The sequence below is a fragment of the Scleropages formosus genome, chromosome 2, assembly GCF_900964775.1.
Source record: "Scleropages formosus chromosome 2, fSclFor1.1, whole genome shotgun sequence".
Taxonomy (NCBI): Eukaryota; Metazoa; Chordata; class Actinopteri; order Osteoglossiformes; family Osteoglossidae; genus Scleropages; species Scleropages formosus.
Window position 1 is genome coordinate 5,742,402 of NC_041807.1, and position 19,151 is coordinate 5,761,552.

The 19,151-nt window shown below is 41.9% G+C and overlaps 1 protein-coding gene and 1 non-coding gene across 2 annotated transcripts; both read right to left on the reverse strand.

The window, feature by feature from the left end:
- Positions 1 to 6,360: 6,360 nt before the first annotated feature.
- On the reverse strand, positions 6,361 to 14,236 carry dyrk3 (dual specificity tyrosine phosphorylation regulated kinase 3). Its single transcript, XM_018758521.2, has 3 exons — positions 13,136 to 14,236; positions 11,593 to 11,708; positions 6,361 to 9,969 (listed from the first exon to the last, which is right to left on the reverse strand). Exons 1-3 carry the CDS (start codon positions 13,176 to 13,178, stop codon positions 8,380 to 8,382), a joined length of 1,749 nt encoding a protein of 582 aa, XP_018614037.1. The 5' UTR covers positions 13,179 to 14,236; the 3' UTR covers positions 6,361 to 8,379.
- Positions 14,237 to 16,144: 1,908 nt separating this feature from the next.
- trnar-ucu (transfer RNA arginine (anticodon UCU)) lies at positions 16,145 to 16,238 on the reverse strand. Its single transcript has 2 exons — positions 16,202 to 16,238; positions 16,145 to 16,180 (listed from the first exon to the last, which is right to left on the reverse strand). It is a non-coding gene; the product is annotated as a tRNA-Arg (tRNA).
- Positions 16,239 to 19,151: the final 2,913 nt, after the last annotated feature.

Below are 19,151 nucleotides of genomic sequence, written 5' to 3' on the forward strand. Positions count from 1 at the left end.
ACGCATCATCACAGCAACCTTTAGAACTAAGATGAGAAGGATTAGCATGAATGTCGTGCAGTGCTACGCCCCAACTAATGACAGTGATAAAGAGCAGAAGGAGGAATTCTACAACAGACTGCAAACCGTCATCCAGAGTTTGCCAGGAAGACACGTCACCATTGTCATGGGAGACCTCAATGCCAAGATTGGTAGCAACAACAGGGGCTATGAGGAGATTATGGGGCAGCAAGGACTAGGTGAGATGAATGACAATGGAGAAAGATTTGTCAGCCTATGTGCCACAAGCAACCTGGTCATTGGCGGAAACATCTTCCCTCATCGAAGGATTCATAAGGCAACCTGGGTTTCACCGGATCTATCTACAGAGAACCAGATAGACCATGTGCGCATCGCAAGGAGGTTCCGGAGATCCCTGCAGGACGTACGCGCCAAGCGAGGAGCAGACGTTGCCTCAGACCATCATCTCCTTGTGGCTCACCTCAGGCTCAAGCTAAAGAAGACATGGACAGGAGAGACAAACCAGCGCCAGAGATACAACACCGCCCTTCTCAAGGAGGCAACAAAGTTAGAGGAATACAGACTAACCCTCACCAACAAGTTCCAGGCTCTGCAGGAGCTTCTGGATGAGGAGACTATTGATGTGAAATGGAAGGCAGTGAAGGAGGCAATGATAACAACATGCCAGGAAGTACTAGGCCCCAGGAAATACAGCCACAAGGAGTGGATCTCAGTAGAGACCATGAAGAAGATACAGGAAAGGAAGGAAAAGAGGTTAGCTCTTAACAACAGCCGTACACAGGTGGAAAAAGTAGGAGCACAGGAAGCATACAGGGAGGCCAACAAAAGTACAAAGAGGAGCATCAAGGAATTATATACTAAGTGAAATTATCTGTAAAAAAAAGAGTCAACACTTTAATGTTATTATAATACTTTACTGTTCTTTTTTTCTTATTTTATTGATTTAGATATTTTTTTTTATCTACTGAGTTTATTGTCAGTCAGACAAAACTGTGGACTGTCCCGGTAGCACAGTCATTAAACACTTGACGGAAGAAAGAATGCACTGGATGACTTCAGTAGTTAGGAATTTGGAAACTCATTTTTGACAAGCTTTACAAGTTCTCTTCCTGGGTTGATTGACAGCTTCTGCCAATTTTTAGGTTTTGAGACTTGTCTGTTAGTCAACTGGTGAATGGAACGCCTTCTTTATGGACCCCAACTGCCCACACCCATCCACAAAATGTTGGGTGTTGTCATGGCATGTGGAATGGTGGGACACTATCACTTCCACACCCCTCAAATTTTTCTGGACAGCAGTACTGCCTTTAAAGGGTTTACCATCGTAGCCATGGTGACTGTGGCTTTTAGTGGTCCATATTTGATTAAGCTATCTCTGGTATTGCCAAAATAACTGAAGCTCCAACTTTCTCTTCTATCAAAACCCATCTTCATATACTTAGGGAAACGGAGAGAAATGTACCTGTGATTTACAGATAAATGTTTCTTGATCATTCCAGAAAGACAGATTTGCCATTTACTTTACAAATGATTTACTCTTCAAATTAAAACTTGCTATGACAACCAATTGGTCACTGTCTGAAACAGAGTGCAAAAAAGAATTGATGATATAATACATCATACACTTTGCTTCCTACCTTCTCTCAGGAGAAATCATACATGTTTTCCAAATGTATTCAAGCCCTCTTGATACAGTCCTGATCTACAGCTGTGGACCTATTCATCATGATAAAGGAAGGAGACTGCTTTGCACATCCAATAAGGGAAAGTGTCCGAGGAGCCTCTGTGTTGTCACACTCCTCTACATTTGTGTGACACTCGGAGGGAATTAGAGTGCTGGGGCAATGCTGGCCTGGATTTGCACATAGATGGATGACAATGCAGGTGGTGGTATAGTGTTGTTGAAAATATATTACAAATATGAACTCTCACTTGGTAGACCAACAGGCTTAGGAAGTGCAACTCACAGAAAGCAATGCATCAGTTCCAGCCCATCCAGTGTCTGCTTGGCAAACTCCCTTTGGGAGAACAGAGCAAGAATAAATGCAATACATTAATCCTCTAAGTCCAAACGGTTAACAATAATGGGTTGGTTGGGGGGGGGGGGGGGTGTGAGTGGTTATGGGTGCTACTAGATGAAGATCAAAAATCTTACAAAAAATTGGAATCAGAGCAGATACTGCACATCACAGAATTAACAATATATAATAAATAAATACAAGCAGTAATCTAATCTGAAGTTTCTTCAAGGCTTTGATCCAGTGCAGGTTTAATGTTAGTGTAACAGTGTGAATCAAGAGCTCAGCTGGAATTATTAAATATTCTCTTTGACCATGGAGTTTCACATTTATAATGCATTGTAAAGGTTTGTCAGTCAATATTAACAAACCCAAGGGGCTGATCTTCTAATCCACCCCACCCATCTCCCACAGGGCGTGCCAAGGTGTGTGACACCTTGCGAGCTAACTCTTTAGAGTTATTCATTAGTCGTCTCACTATTAGACATTTTCTCGAAAGCAACTTACAATATTAAGCGAGCCATTACTTACCCATTATTTCAAGAGTAGTCCTGAGTAGACAGTATTTACAGATTTTGACTCTTATATGTCTCATCGCCTGTTTACCTTGATATTTCTTTTAGCCCTCTGCCCCACTGCACCTCTCCTTCCAGGTAAGGGCAGAAAAGCATTCAGTGTAACTACTGTAGTAAAAGATTATATTCCCCTGAAACTGATGTTGTTGTGGAGCAAAGTGGATTATGTAGGATGGTGTTCAGGCACCTGTCTAAAACAAGATCGATTAGATAGGGAACAGGAGAAAATGGGGGAACCTTCTTTAAACCTGACCCACATGTACTTCTTGTTTGCTGTTCTGGGTAGATGTTAGTGCACTGGACATAGATATCTTCACTCATAGATTCTCATAGGCTTTCCTCAAACTTTCTATACGCATGCTCCAGTAGTCCACCCTTGATTCCATGAACACATCCATATGTCTCCAGGTCTAAGGCCCCATAAGCATCTCAGAATGACAATTGGCCCCACACTGGTGCATGGCAAGGTGAGGGAAGGGGAAGGTTTTGCCCATATGGATCAGGTGTTGTGCAGGTCATATCTTTAACAAGATTGGGCTAATCCCCTTTCTTGCATGTCTCAACAGTAAGCCATGGTCATGTGACAGGCAGACAGCAATACCACAACCAATCCAACCTCCACCTGTTGAACACCTGCTCCTCTTGGGCCAGGCTGTGGGGGTTGGGCTGGAACAATTGGGCTAATCCTGGCTCCTGGCATCTCCAGCCTTACAGGCCTGGTAAAAACCAAACGTGACCCACAGTTACTTGGCAGTAGTGGTTTAAAATAAAATTCTTTGACACATGGAAGTTACACTTTTGGGTATGAGAAAGGAAAAGTCTTAGAGAACAGTTTGTCTGTGTAGATTTATAGATGGTTGTGTATTGTTCATTTGAACAGATGTTTGAAACTTCTTGTTATAGTTGGCCATATTGCACCGGCAGTATGTCCAGTATGATGAAACACTGTCATCCCATACTTTGGATAGATCCAAATCATAGCAGCTGATCATAGCCACCAGAGGTATCAGCTATCTTTCACAAGACTTAAGATAGCTCTTGCTGAACTAGTCCCATATAAGCAGCGATGAAGTGACAGAATGCTGACTATCATGGGAGGAAAAAAATGTAGGTGGTGTAGCCTAGTCCATCATGTACGAGAGGTACTTATCTTTTGAGGCTTCCAACAGGTTCACCCCTTGCCATGTCTCATTTGAACACAATTCATACGGCATAAACTTGGAGTGAAAAACATTTTGCTGAGGTTGCAAAGAGAAGTACTAAAGCAACAACGTTTTACACCCAAAACAGCTGTTTCAACTCCTGAAGTGGTTCAAAATGTGACTTGAAGGTACATACACAGGTCCTGGGAAACCGGTTATTTCTCATTCATATGCTTGCTCTCAGGTATCGGTGTCTGTTCTGCTTTCAGTCACTGCAGATGTTCAGAGTGTGCTTATGACAAATATTTATCTGTCAGCTGTCTACTAACCTGTCAGGCCTGAAACATCCAAGCAAACACCATAAAGTTTTCCATACAGATTAAGCCTCCACTGGATATTAAATAAAGGCAAATGTGCATGATGGCATTTTCAGTTTTGTTCAGTTGCAGTGGCATAATGCAGGGTTATGAATACTACCTCACATCTCCACCTGGAGTTGGATGAGATCAAAACCTCAAGACAAGAGAGTGAGTGCTTGTGCAGTTTTGCTTGGGGGGGGGGAAGAGTTCTTCTAAGTGGAATAACTGAATCCACATGAAACTTATTAAGACATTCTTTGTCACAAAAGTAATCTTGACAGGCTTATTTGGTCCACTTATAAAAAGTAGACATGTGACCTCAGCAGATGAGATTACTGGCTGACATACTTGTCACAGGTTTTATGGTACTCTGACACAAAAACACTCAAGCGCTGTGTCAAGGCCAGACTTTTAAATATCTCTGCCCGTATTTCTGTGCTATAAAACCACTTTGACCAAATGGCATATTCTGCTGCTCCAGTTTTAGTTATTTTAGCAGCTAATGAACCCAGTCAGTCCGGATTCTTGTGATCAGACTCTAAACCTATACAACCAAACAGTGGTAAAAAGAGAAAAATCATTCTTAAACAAGCTGATAAAATCAAGAGCAAAACCTAAATGGTTATTTAAAAATCAACCCCAGCTAGCACATTCCTGACAGATGACAGTATAAAGAGCTAAATACTGAGGGACCCCTAAGGCCTCACTATAGTGCAGAGTAAGAGACTACCACGGTCAAGGTCAATGGATGTATTTATGAGACAGGCTACCATTCGGGATAAACCTCAAACATATGCCTACCCTAGAATTCAGCAGGACAGCAAGTGACTTGTCAAAAATAATTTTTTTAAAGGCCACATGTTACTTCAAATGGGCAGAACCCAGAAAAAATAAGTACTTTGTAAAACATAATTTCAGCTAGCTTCAAGCCAAATTCAGTCTGTGGTATTAGTGTTATTATTTCATGTAAAACTTATTAAAAAAAAAAAACTTAACACCATTGTACATATTAAATTCAAGAAATAAAATATACAAATATTTCTTTTTTGTTATTTTATTTTTTCTTCTTACAAAAAAAACCTAATACAAGCTCATTTGGTTGCTTTTTACATGTGTCATTAAGCAAGTCTTCTCACTATTACACATCTAATTCACATGCCATGAAACAATAACCAACCTTCAACACTCACAAAATAGAAAAGTTACATAGCATAATTGTACACTTCTTTTATTACTCTCACATAAAAACTGCTCAGATTTGTCACAATAAAGTTCACTTCTAAAAAAGAAGAGTACAAAATCCTAACCTTTAAAAAGAGAAATTGACCAAGGCTGTGCCCAGATACCGTCAAGAGTGTTTAAGACTGAAGGCACAGAGCTTGTAGCCCCCATGGGAGGAGGGGGTGCACCACGAGGAATGAGAAAAGGTAGAATGCAGCAAAGCTCAATTACTCAACTACAAGAAGCTATCAAGGACATTGCAGGGAAGCACCATGCTGGGACATGGCAGAGGGCCCTGCAAAGATTTCCTGTCCTTCGGACAATGACTGTGAGACCAGCTCAAGTATGAGTGTGTGCCAAGAGGATGTGCTGGTATGGAAAGGGTCAAATGCCCAACCACCATTTCCCCCACATCTGTTACCAAGGTGGTGAGTGATGGGAGTCCCTAGAAAAACGCACCAGCGCACGGTCAGCACTCCATACATACAATCAACAACCCGCAATCACTTTCCTGGCGTAAGAAAACTGCTGGCCTATACACAACAGCTCCCTTTCACTTATCCATTCCATTGTACAAAGAAATACGGCTCAACCTTAATAAAGCACCCAGCTCCTTATGCCTAAAGACGCCCTTTCAAAGACAAAGATGACGCACTAAGGTCTACTTGTGAGATGGGATCACTACTACTATATAGACCCTGGTCATTATCAAGGATTATACCACATTGGTACCTAAGGATTGAACTTCAACATGAGTGTAAGACCTGAGGAGAAAGTAAATAGTTCTGTTTAAACTGCAATATCCTCTGAGAAACGAACAGGAGACAAACCCCCAGGAATGATCGTTTGTGAACCCGGTCCAAGAAGTATGCTTTAACCCTTAGGGTCACTCCAAATGCATTGGGTCATCCCTTTTGCCCTGAGCTTGCAGATCACATATGTTTTTTAGGCTTTTAGCTATTTTGCTTCAGCTTGTGAACCCAAGTAATGGTCATGCAAATGGTGAGTGTGTCGGGGGGGGGGGAAAAAAAAAAAAAAAAAAAAAAACTATCCATACTAACTGTTAGAACTGCAGTGAAGAAATTTTTCCATCTTTACGTAAATTTACAGTAGCTGTGAACACACTCAGGCTGACATGCTCAGACAAATAATGTGCTCTGTTAAGATGACGCTCTCCTGTTGACAAGCATGGCCTCACAGCCTTCACCACTGCGCCCATCAGACGCGACTGCTGGGAGCACGTGCTTTGCTAAGAGCTGCTCTCGATGCTTAATGCTGCAGCCTCAAACTCAGGCAGAGCTTTCATGGGGCTTCGTGGACAGGAAAAACAAAGGAAACTAGGTCACTCGGCACTACAGTTATGGACTAGGAGCAGCAGTAGCCAGCAGGCAGTACTATCAGCACCAGCTCCCAAAGGTGAAGGTGGGTGACACTGACACTGCTGTGTCAGTTTATCGGCACTTGCGTTGGTGGCCCTAGATTGGTCCATGTTCTTGTATCGCACAATCAAAAGGAATTAATCTGGAATAGAGGGAGGAGTGGATGTTCCCATGATCCAAGTTCACAACAGCCACAACCGGGATAATCCCCCAATGTCAATTTATCATTCCAAACCATTCTAGTCCAGCTGTTATTAGGCACAGACACACTTGGATTCAAGCAGCTGATCATCAGATTCACAAGTCTTCAATGACACTGCCAAGAAGCATCTGGAAACCATCAGAATTTGGTGACAGAGCTGTCCCCATAGCTCCCCTTCAGCATATTTACTGAAACAAAAAAAATGAACTTCAGTCACCACTGCATGTGATATGCATCCTTTTAAAAAGATAGTAACGAATCAAGGGTATGAAATGTGAAATTTAACCTAACCCAGGGACAATAGTTCTACTTGCCATCATTTTCCAAAAAAACATCTTTATACCACTTGTGTTAATCAACTGCCGACCAGCCTATGCCTTAAAATTGAAACCTCACAAGTGCTTTTAAGAAAAGGCTCTTTTGAGTTACCCCACAGCACCTGTGACAGTCATCTATTGCCTGCCTTGGGGCTCTCGACAACAGGTGTTACCAGTCGGGAACAGCACAGCACCTGGGTGACGCAAACATTTAACTGTGTGTCTTAATGGTTCTCTACACTCTTCCGTTCTCAGAAACTAAGTTCCCTTAAAATGATTCTAGAGTATGTGATCCACGTCACTCTTTGTCTTGCTAACAACGTGAGTCATTTCTTCATTCACATCTCCTTCACAGACAGCACTGTTTTGGCCAAACATTTTAGGTCACAATATGAGTCAAACAGTAAATAGATACCAACCTGTCATGCAAGTTCAGAAAAAGAAAACAAAAATGCAAATGGCTTAAGGGTTTGATTTATTGCTAAATGGCATCTTTACTTTGACCACTTCACTCAATTACCTGTGTTTTGTCAAGTGTTTTACAAACCACCCTACTGCTGATCATCAATTCCTTAATGCTACAGGGTCACAAGTCTGATGACAATCAGCACTTAAAATTCTCATATGAGGTCTATGAATCTATCATTCTATCAGTTACAATATATAGTTATAACCAATTTTCATGAGCCCTTTAAAACCAGAAATCTAAATTGCACTTCTAGGAGGATATTTAAAAAAGTGTGACCCTAATGTATTTCTGGAAGTGTGGTTTATTAAAAAACACATATAGTGTGAACCACTAAAGACAACAGAACAGGTGGATAAAAGTGGGCAGAATCTGCTCTGTCTCCCACCCATACTCTTCTACTTGAAACACTACACTTGTGAAAAAGTGTAAAAGGATATAAAACCAAATATTTCCACAAATGCTATCTCAGAAAAACTAGCTGATGAAAAAACTGCTTGATATAAATTTATATCTGGTTATTCTTGTACAATTTTACTGCTCAGCTTGAGGGATTGCTTAACTAAATTTAATCAAACCCTGATGCGTGGACATGCACTCTGTTAAGAAACATACAAAAGGAAAGAAAAAACTGAAAATAGTGCTACACAACAATTTGTCCATAGCCTTGACTAAGACCCTAAGAGACAAGTTTTGGTAGCACTGTTCGCAAAGGTATGCTCCCACTGGAGTCGCCCATCATGTTGGTCCTCATTTTGCCATTGGTAGGCCCAATGGTTGGCGGAAGCTTGGCCGTGATGCTGGGGAACGATGTGGTATGCTCTGTAATTCGCTTGGGAGCCAGAGCCTTGTCCCCAGGAACGGGCTTAGGGAGTCGCTTATAGAGCCAGGGGTGCCTGAGTGCCTGGGAAGGGGTCATGCGGCTGGTGGGGTCCCAGTCCAGGCACTTTTTCAAGAAGTCAATAAAGGTTGCGTCGTCGCAGCCCTTGAGCGCAACAGTCCATTCTTTGCTGCCTGGTGGGCCCCGCATCTTCCCACGCCGTGAGCGACTGCCATTAAGCACCACTGAGCCATTGGCAAGCGTAGTAATGGTGCAGTACCGTGGGTGCCCCTTAGAGTTGATGAAATTCTTGGCCCGCTTGGACTGCTCCAGAAGCTTCTGGGGAGGTACACCTAGGATCTCCATCATACATGCTAACTGGTCACCTTCATCCTCCCCAGGAAAGAGTGGATAACCTGTCAAGAGCTCTGCTAGGATGCAACCAAAACTCCACATGTCGATCGGCATGCCATATCGCGAGCCCAGGATTACTTCTGGCGCGCGGTAGAAGCGGGACTGAATGTAGGTGTACACTCGCTGGTGTTCAAAACAACTGGAGCCAAAGTCTATGACTTTGATGCCACTACGGCCCTGCTGTTTAAGTAGGATGTTTTCAGGCTTAAGGTCACAATGGATGATCTTCTGCCGGTACAGGGATTCTAAGCACTGAAGGATGGAGTGAGCAAACTTGCGTACCAGGGCAAGGCTAAAGCCCTGGAACTTGTTCCTTTTGATCAACTCGTAGAGGTTCATACTCAGCAACTCAAAGGTCATGCAGATATGATTTCGAAAAGTGAAGTTCTCCAGCATGTGCACCACATTCATGCTGCCCGTTTTGTCCTGCTTCTTCAGATGCTCCAGGATTCGGATCTCCTCAGCTGCTTGCCGGTGGAAACGCTTCTCATTACGCACCATCTTCAATGCCAGATGTTGGTGCATCTTGTGGTCATACACCTTAGCCACCTGGCCAAAGCTGCCCTTGCCGATGACCTTAAGAAACTCGTAGCGATAAGCCAGATGGTCATGTGGCACATGGATGTAACTGCCTTGATCATCATCATAACCACCATTGTTGGAGCCTCCTGCCACTGCTTGCCTCTTCTTGGCATTTGGTCCTACAAAGTAGATCTCAGGATAGTTATGGATCTCTTGTTGTTCCAAAGTGGTTAGATGTTGCCGATGGAGCTTCAGGGCTTGCTCAGGAGTCATGGCCCCCTGACCAGGTTTACAGGATTTAGTAGTGGTGTCAGAGGACTTAGCAGAGCTGCTACTCTCTATGCTCCTTTCCACGCTCTTCTCCTTTGAAAGAGCAGCTGAAGGCTTTGAGGAGCTGAGGCTACTACCGTTGAGCTTCCGGCTATAAGAGTCTTCATACAAATATTTCACCTTCATCTGTCCGCTCTGGAGACCTATCTGATGGTGGTCTTTCACCAACAGTTTGTTTCCACCCTGCCGGAAGGATATGCAGAGAAGTGATCAGTGAACTTCAAAATTTGCAATGACTTCAAAAATCCAAAATATGCATATACAAGATTCTGAAATGTCTTAGCATAAAAGTTACTAAAAAGAAAACACTTTTGACTTTGCTGGATGTATAGGAAAACTGAATAAACATTACAATGTACCTGTTGGAATTTTATGCCCAGAGAATGGAAAGCCAGTTTACAAAAGGACAAGGAAAACCAAAATAGCACTGAGTACACAGCACAGAATAACTGAAGAGGGATCCTGCAATATTGCTGTAATTAGCCAAGTAAGTCAACTGTCTTGCTCTCAAACACCAGGTAGTTGCTATGAATTAATTCAAAAGGAAGCACTTTCTAAACATATTAAACATATAAAAAGATCAGAAAGCAACACAGATCAGTGTAAACTTGGAGTTAGGAATTGCCTTGTAAGAACAAATTTGTTTCATTTACATGTAGTTCGGCATCTTCAAATATTGCCGTGTTATTAAATCCCAAGACCATAAATAATCAGCTGCTTAAAATGGATAAAACTGTAGATTGTCTTACTTACCCTGGGTAAGGGCAAATGCTAGGCAAATTAATGCCAAGTAAATTGTGTAGTGTAAATCCTTGACATGTACACACAGACCCCCACTGTGGCCGATCAACTGAGTTGACTGATCAATTGAGTGCTCAGTACATTATAAGTTGGTTTAGTAGTCTGACTGGAGAATGGCAAATAAAGAAAGCAGTATACACATTTCATGGGTACACAACCGCTACTTAAAACTAGCATCAAAAAGAATGGCTCTGTGTAACTTAGTTTCGTACACTGTGCTGCTCACTCTGTACTCCCCAAATTTACCGTGATGCAAGGAAGCTCATCGCGAAAGTTACACTAACCAAAAAAAGAAAAAAAAAAAACCAAATGGGAGACAAACAACACACCTCTGAAACATGACCAGGTTAAACTTAAGTACTGGATGAACTGTAACAATTCAGATTCGAAACAATCTACAGGACACTGCAGGAATCAGTGTTAGTGAGTGTTCAAGAATGCTGTTCATCGGATTAGGCCAACTTCTTCAGATGCCATATGTGAAATGGGTGGGGAATATGCACATACCAACATGCTCACAGATGCATGATAAAGACCAACTATATCCTAAATAGGGTCACATTCAGTGACACTGCTATTCAGGACAGACAGGCAGCTGTAAGGGTAATCAAAAAAAAAAAAACAATCTCTAAAGCCTTGGTGTGTGTGTGTGTGTGAGCTATGAAGCTAAGAATTTTTAATAAAAAAAAAAAAAAAAATATCCAGCATTGATAATCCCCACCAATTATGAAAGCAAGCTCCTTTAGCCAGCAGTACCATTTGAAATTGAAAATTTGTTTCACAAAAGCTGCCCACAACTGTTAAAAACGTCTACCTTTAAATGTACTATTTTTACCTATTCTGTGTACATACAGTCACTGAGATTCTGAAATGCATTAACTTAAACAAAATTCCAGTATTTCGGCACTTCCAGGCACCCTGAGCATTTGGGAGACCCACCACACAAACAAGATCCCTAGCTGTCCACGATCATGTGCAGCAACTACATGCTGGACAGACACTTACTGTGTGTTTGGGCAGTGGGGGGAGCCCAGACGGGCTGTGGTCAACAGCATGTGTGTCTTCGCTTGCAATGTGATCAGTGCGCATGTAGGAGTCATACAGGCCATCAGCATGTCGTGCTGTGGGGAAAAAATACAAAACATTCAGTGACAGCTACTAAGACACTGGCACTACACTGTAACCACTGAGCTTGACAGTCCCCTCTAATGTAGCCTGTGGAAGAAAGGGTTAACTCACTCTGTCAAGATTCATCATTTTAAAAAATTAAGTTCGCTGTCACAGGTTCCAAGTGTTTTTAAGCAACTAACCTTGCCGCCTTTTCCTGACAGTATCATTTTCTGATTACTAAAGAGCAAGAGAGGTGACAACAGTTTGTGTGAGACATGAAATCCTTGACAAATTAACACCTGGTGCATAACATCCTTGTCAACGGATTTCTTTGGAGAGTCGATTATGACGGTTCTTAAATTATTGATCCAGTGCTCTTTCTACGTATTCTGGAGTGTTTGGTCCTCCATGGGTTCTTAAAAGTTTAAAAGACATTTCATGAGAAGCAAGGATAAATGTCACATGCGCACAAAACAGGTCCATGGTCACATTTCAAAGTTAAAAGCAGGTTTCCTGGATGCTGCGGACGTACTCTTAGAGTAACTTATAACACAAGAATGTTACGCCACCCCTCAACACACAATAGATATAACTTCTGCTGGAAGTTGTTCAGATGAAAATAAATAAAAATTTCAGGATAAATGCTTATTTCAGCAAAACAGCCTTGTCAGTGGGAGCCATCAGTTCTGTATAGATGCATAGCTCCAGAACAAGAGTACAAATACTACATTTATTCATTTAGCTGATGCTTTTCTTCAAAGTGACTTACAGTGTGAATCTATCTAGATTATTTACCCATTTATACAGCTGGATAATTCTACTGGAGCAATTTGGGCTAGGTACCTTGCTCAAGGGTACTACAGCCCAGGGAGGGGATCAAACCTGCAACCTTTGGATCCAAAGGCAGCAGCTCTAACCACAACGCTACCAGCCAGCCCCTGTATTATTATAATAATACATAATATAAATATAGTATATAATAATATAAGTATTAACTACACAAAAAAATTAATTGGTTAGGAATTCATTCAGGACACAGTGTTTGATTCCAGCTGATGACAATGTTTCAAAATACTTCAGTACCTGGTTTTAATTCTTTTCAGTTTTGGATAAATCTTAATGTGATTTTAAAATTAAAAAAAATAAATAAAAAAAAAACTAAATCTCACGATTAATATTAAGTTCAAACAAGAAGTGTGGCAGAAACATGAAACATAAAATGTTTATAGCAAAAATGTAATATTTTTTAACAGAATTTAAGTTAACTGTGTGTGAGTGAGCCAGCCCACATGTACTCATTTTCCTAAGTTTTACCTTGGCTTTGTCTCCAAATAACACTGCAACTGCGCTACAAAGACAGACACACAGGAGGACGGATCCTCTAAATCCTCATTTTAAAGTGATTTTCCGCGATCCACGGCGGACTGCGAGCGGTTACCTGCTGTTATGGGACCGTCTGGTTTTCTGCTCAGTATCATCATGATTCCAGGCTGAGACTACAGCCGCTGTGCGTGTCCGTGAAAAGAGAAAAACCGTCCCGGAGAAAATGCTGTAAGCGTCAAGGTTTTATCTGAGCATCCTCCGCACGTCCCGAAGACGGTCAAAACTGTAACACGCGTCTCCTAAAGTCGCCGCGTGTCATTCGAGGGCCGCTGCACTCACGGAATGGAATCTGGCGGCGGAGGAGCGCGCGGCGGCGGCCACGGGACAGCGCTGGGAGGCCACCCACAGAGAGCCTTGCTCCAGGAAACTAAGGCGGCGACGCGACGCGGGCGCGCAGCGCAAACGGGGACAACATGTGTGACCCGCAGTGACCAGTGATCGCCAATCACCTGTGACCTCAGTGTGGCTCCTGGACCCCAACACTGCCATCAACAACTGAGGCCACCACCAGCTTCCACGTGACGACTTGCCAGCGGGGAAAAATTAAAACTAAGACCACGAGTAGTGCGGTTACTCTGATGATGCCTAGATAATTGGGCTTGGAATTTATTAACAATAAATAATCGGCTCCGTCGGGAACTGCCACCTGAGGCGCAACCCAGCAGCAGCAGCGGGCCTCGGTTGCCTCGGTGGTCTTTCTCTCGTCCCTCTCTCCGTGCCGTCACACGTCCTGCGGGAGATCGCGCCTCCCACGGGCGGCTGTCTCGGCGATCTCTCAGAAACACACAGATCCCCACGAATGGCGATCACAGTCCAGTGTGCGCGATGGTGTCCCTTCGCTTTCGGAAGCATTCATCCCCACGAAAGAAAAGAGAGAGACGAATCGATCGAGTTCTATGTGTACACACAGTTCTGTTCTCCAGATTGTCACCCGTGGCGTGCGGTTTAGCCAGCTAGCAAAATATCTCCTCCATCCGGACTGAAAAAGTTGTCATTAAAGCCTACACGCCCCGTATGTCAGAACCATTCTGTGGATGCGTTCTTTAGGAAATACGGCCCTCGCGTTTCGCGTCTGGCTTTCTTCGGTGCGCCCATAAATTACTGTTTCGCTCGCAGAAGCTCCGGGAGGTTTCGTTGCTAGTTGCTAAGAGCGTCTTCGGCGGTGCGGAGCGTCACCAATCCCCGAAAGACGGCAGCGTGATGACGAAAAGGAGGGCGTGGAAAACAGCGGCCATTTTGGCTCGACCTGTAGTGGCGCCGGCGTACGGTTGACGCCACTTTAAGGCTGGTAGCGGTCACGGTTTACGGCTTCGAGAGCCGTAATGACAAAATGACCAAAAAAAGAGACTAGGGCGTGGAGCTGAACTGAACATCTGCGAGACGAGTGAACAAATAGCAGCCTAATGAACTCGGGTGACCCGGCGCTGAATTACTCAGCTGGCTATGTGTATAAATAATAACGAGATCACGGGAACTGCCTCACAACGAAAGAACAAAACCATGAGCGCTATTAAAAAGAGCGCTTTGCTAACAGTTTTCACTCAGCACGGCTGGTCATATGGCGCTAGAAGATCCAAATAGGTGATGAATGATCTTCCCATTTCATTCTTTGCCACAGCCTGGTAGTGGAAGAAGCAGCAGTCTTTATTATAATGTAAATGTGACAGTGTAACTTTATACACGCAGCGCTTTGCAAATGTCACTTTTTTAAAGAAGCTTGTACTTTATTACTGAATATGCCTGACCAAGCTGCTCTTTGTGCTTGGTGCTGCGAGGTCCGCTGAGCGGGACTCATCGGAGGGACAGATGGCCACAGCCTGACAGCTCAGCTCATTGACCCAGACAGACCGACAGGGGGCGCCCGGCCACCGCTGACAGCCCCTGTGGGGACGTTCTGTGTGACACCGACAGCGACACATCATTAGATACAACCTGCACCCAGAGACGGTGCCTCACCTCCTTTGGCACTGTCGTTATACCAAAAAGGCGTTGAGAGATGTCTCTAAATTAATTTATTATTGATAAACTGTGTAAGCATTTTGCTTTGCTATATGAGCATGTACTGTTTGGATTCTTATATTTGGATAGAAAAACAGAGAAACAAGCATATATCATTAATTTATTAATAATCATTAAATAACATATACACAAATTTGCGCAGTACATAACACTATCAAGGAGTGTAATAATAAAAAGACCTTTAAGACGGTACATTATTGTAATATTTTTAAGGTGTTGCAATGTCTCCGGTTAATGGAGTGTTTTCAAAATTTTTTTGTGTGTTTATTTTTCTTTTTACCACTTGTTTGTCCTTTTTGTTTATTTCCCCTGGCTAGGTTTGATTTTTCTGGATTTATGTCCTTGTAGCGTGAGTGTTTGAATTGTTTAATAAAAAAACTCAAAAAACTATCGTACTTGAAGAAGTACAAAAAAACGTAATTACATAATGTAGCTCTAAATGCAGATATCGCTCGTTGGACTGGGCAATTATATAAAGCAACAAAAATGGTGTAATCGAAGCGCATCTAAAAATACCTCAAATGTGTAACGACTGTGATTCTGTATAACATTTATTTAGCTTTCGCTTTTTTCCCAAACAAAGCGACTTACAAAATGTTATGACCTTTTTACACAGAGTTCCGACGAGTTATTGTTTTGGTCGGCACGTATTCCAAGAAATTTTTTTTTGTTACTGAATACAACTACAATCACGCTTGACTGATGTCTTTACTATCAAAATTATCTTGAAAAAAGCAACATCCCCACAGTTCTTAAAATGCGTTGATAGCTCTAGTTTCCGATGGGAACACATTTACTGTAACACCACGAGGGCAGTTTTAGGGACTTCATTACACGTTGCTATAAACTGTAAAACAATTTCTCACTTACGTGATGTCTATTTAGGAAACTGAATTAAAAATGTATGTGTCACTTACTCCCAGGGACAATATCCTTTAAGCGTTGATCTTTTAATTATTAAACTGAGTCTAATTTAATCCGAAATTAGTACCATCAAAATTATTGTATCATAACGTTTTTAACATCTTAGTAGGTCGAAAAGGCATGACTCTGGTGGGACTCGAACCCACAACCTTTGAATCACTCCTCTAAGCTTTCCAAGTAGAAGTCCAATGTGCTGTCCATTGCACCACAGAGCCATACAATTAAATAGAGTACTGGGCTTCACTGGGTCCGTATTGTCATCACAGACTGAAGGTAAGTAGTGTAAAACCAGGATAAATTTGTGTATCCTGAAAATCCAACCCTTAATATGTAAAGAAATAATTAAAAAACAGTGCACGCTGTAGTAATTTATCATTTAAACAAAACACAAGGGCTTGATGACAGATGAGAATGAGAGGAAAAGTCATTGCTGTGCTTTTAGCCCAAGGCACGTCACACTGGACAAGCCAAGGTTTCCACTTTGCTCTGCTGTAACAACCAAATAACAATGAATATGACAGCAAGATTCCTGTCCTGGTACCTGCAGGCTCTGTGGTGCTAGGGTGTGCATGTTGAATTTGTAGTTATAAACACTAGGACTGTGATTCAAAGGCTGTGGGTTCAGGCTCCCTCTGTAAGCATTGACTGATTTGTTACACATTTGCATACAATGGTGTTTCTCTAGTCAATCCTGGCTGTATTGCATGGTGGTAAGAACCAAATAACATTAAGTATTGGGAGATAGCTGGCACAGTGTCACAGCAGTTGGGTGGTGTGAGAGAACTTGGGTTCAATCCCCCCTCAATCTGTGTGGGTTTCCTCCTACAGTCCAAAGAAATAGTGTTCAGGTTCACCCATAGTGTGTGAGGGACAGACAGAGTGTGTTCCACTGATGTATGGATGAGTGACCCATTGTAAGTAGTATATCTAGCAGTGTATGTTACCTTGGTGTAGCTGGTGTGTGGGCTGATAACCCTACATAGAGTTCACTGGAACTCTTTCTTGAGAAAAGCATCTGCTAAATAATCCAAAGATACAGTATGTTTCAGGTGGACTGGTGATTCTAAATTGCTTGTAACTCCTGTGTGTTACTTTGCTCTTCTGCACAGATGTGTGAATGACTGTAGGTAGTTTAGTTAGTGTACCTGCTATTGTAAGTATGTTGCCTTGGAGAAAAGTGGCTGATAAATGTACAATGCGATACAATAATGTTCTGCAGAAGACACAGCTGTATTGATTCATATTTATGAAGTTTTGGCAAAATGTGTGCTCACTAGTAAATTAAACTGGAAATGGATGAGACAGTGGAAAATGATAATAGGTGAAATGATAATATAGTGATGGCTCTGTCTAATTTAATGTATTGTGTTTGTCCTTCTTGTTTAAATATAGTTGCACTTTCTTGGCTAAGATGTGAGGAGTAATAGAAGACTACATGCCTAAATATATAGAGCTAAATTTTACAGCCCAGTTATGGGAATGAGCCAGTAGTAGATGCTAATCTTAGTAACCTTTCAGAAAGGAAAAAGCAGCCTTGAGTAGCTGGTTTTATAAATAACACTGGAATGCCATTTTGGACATGATCTCTTGACAGCTTTGTCCTTGAAAAGCAATGTGTCTTCATAACTTGTTTTTTTTTGTTTGACATTAAGTAATGAATAATAAGTTAATAATTGTATATATTAAAAATGCAATGTAATATTTATTTTTCAACATTTTAATATGTAATTTATTTAATATATATTACCTTATTTGGGTTTCATGGTTGTATGAGTTTGTCTTCATCACTATAGTACCATTCCATAATAACTTTTAATTTCTTTAGAATATAACCTTAAGAGGGAAGTGCCCTGCTTTTCTTCCATGTGCAAGTGAATGAAGTTGCTATAAATGAAGGACTCTTTTATACACACACACACACACATACACTGTCTGAACCGCTTGTCCCATACAGGATTGCAGGGAGCCAGAGCCCAGCCTGGCAGTGCAGGGCAGGGGGCTGGGGGGGGGGGGGGGGGGAGGGGGAGGGTGAGGGGACACACCCTGGATGGGATGCCAGTCTGGCGCAAGGCATCTCAAGCAGGACTTGAACCCCAGACCCATTGGAAAGCAGGACCCAGTTCAACCCACTGCGCCACTGCATCCCCCCCTTTATATATAATTTTCCATCATTACATTTAAAGTGTACCAAGCAGATTTTGTTTTTTAAATGCTAAATAAAACTGAATGTAATTATTAATTACCACGTGTATTTGATTGTAAGCTGGTAAAAAAAACACTTAGATCTACTTAGCTGTTGATGGGAATCTGTCCTGTTCCTGAAGTCCCCCTCCATAGGAACAGTCTGAGGTCTCTCTGCTGACCAACACATACCACAGCACAACTTCTCTTCCATGCAGGAGAGGTTGACCGTAAAAGCTATGGTTTGTCTGGATCTAGTCTGTATTGTGGTGTGTCTTTCTCAGTGCTTTTACCAAAACAACTTGCACATTTTTATCTATTTATACATCAGCCTATTTTATTATAGCAGAACAGATTAGGTACTCTGTGCAGTAGCATTGTAGAAGAAAAGCCCAAAGGATATAAGCTGTCTTCAGGTTGAAAGTCTGTATCTTTAAACATTATGATAGCTGCTGATCCAGGATGAGACTGATTTTCGTCCACAGTGTCTTCGAAACAAGATATTCTGTTGACAAGATATTCATGAGGTGAATATTCAAATAATTTAGATTTTATTCTAGTTTTATTTAAATACACTGCTTCCTTCTGTCACAAACATTGAAGTTATGAATCTTCTGAGATACAATCATTTTGTAATTATTGTAATAGCGTTTTCTCCATTGTTCCATTTTGTAGTATTTTAGTCCGTTGCAGAGTGAGAGTGACTTGTATTTCTGTGTCCGGGAATTAGCTGGCAGAGAATGAATGCTTGTGGTTTAGCCCCATCCCCACTCACCTTGGTATTCCACTAACACAAGCTGTTCATTACTACAGACCTTTGTCTACCTTTGGACATTTGAAACAAAGAAAAGCATTGAAAGTCTCATAAAGCACTGTCAGACTATCAGACAACAACAGTTATAAAAGGATGAAGTTTTATTTCATTCTTGATTTTATACAACTTTACA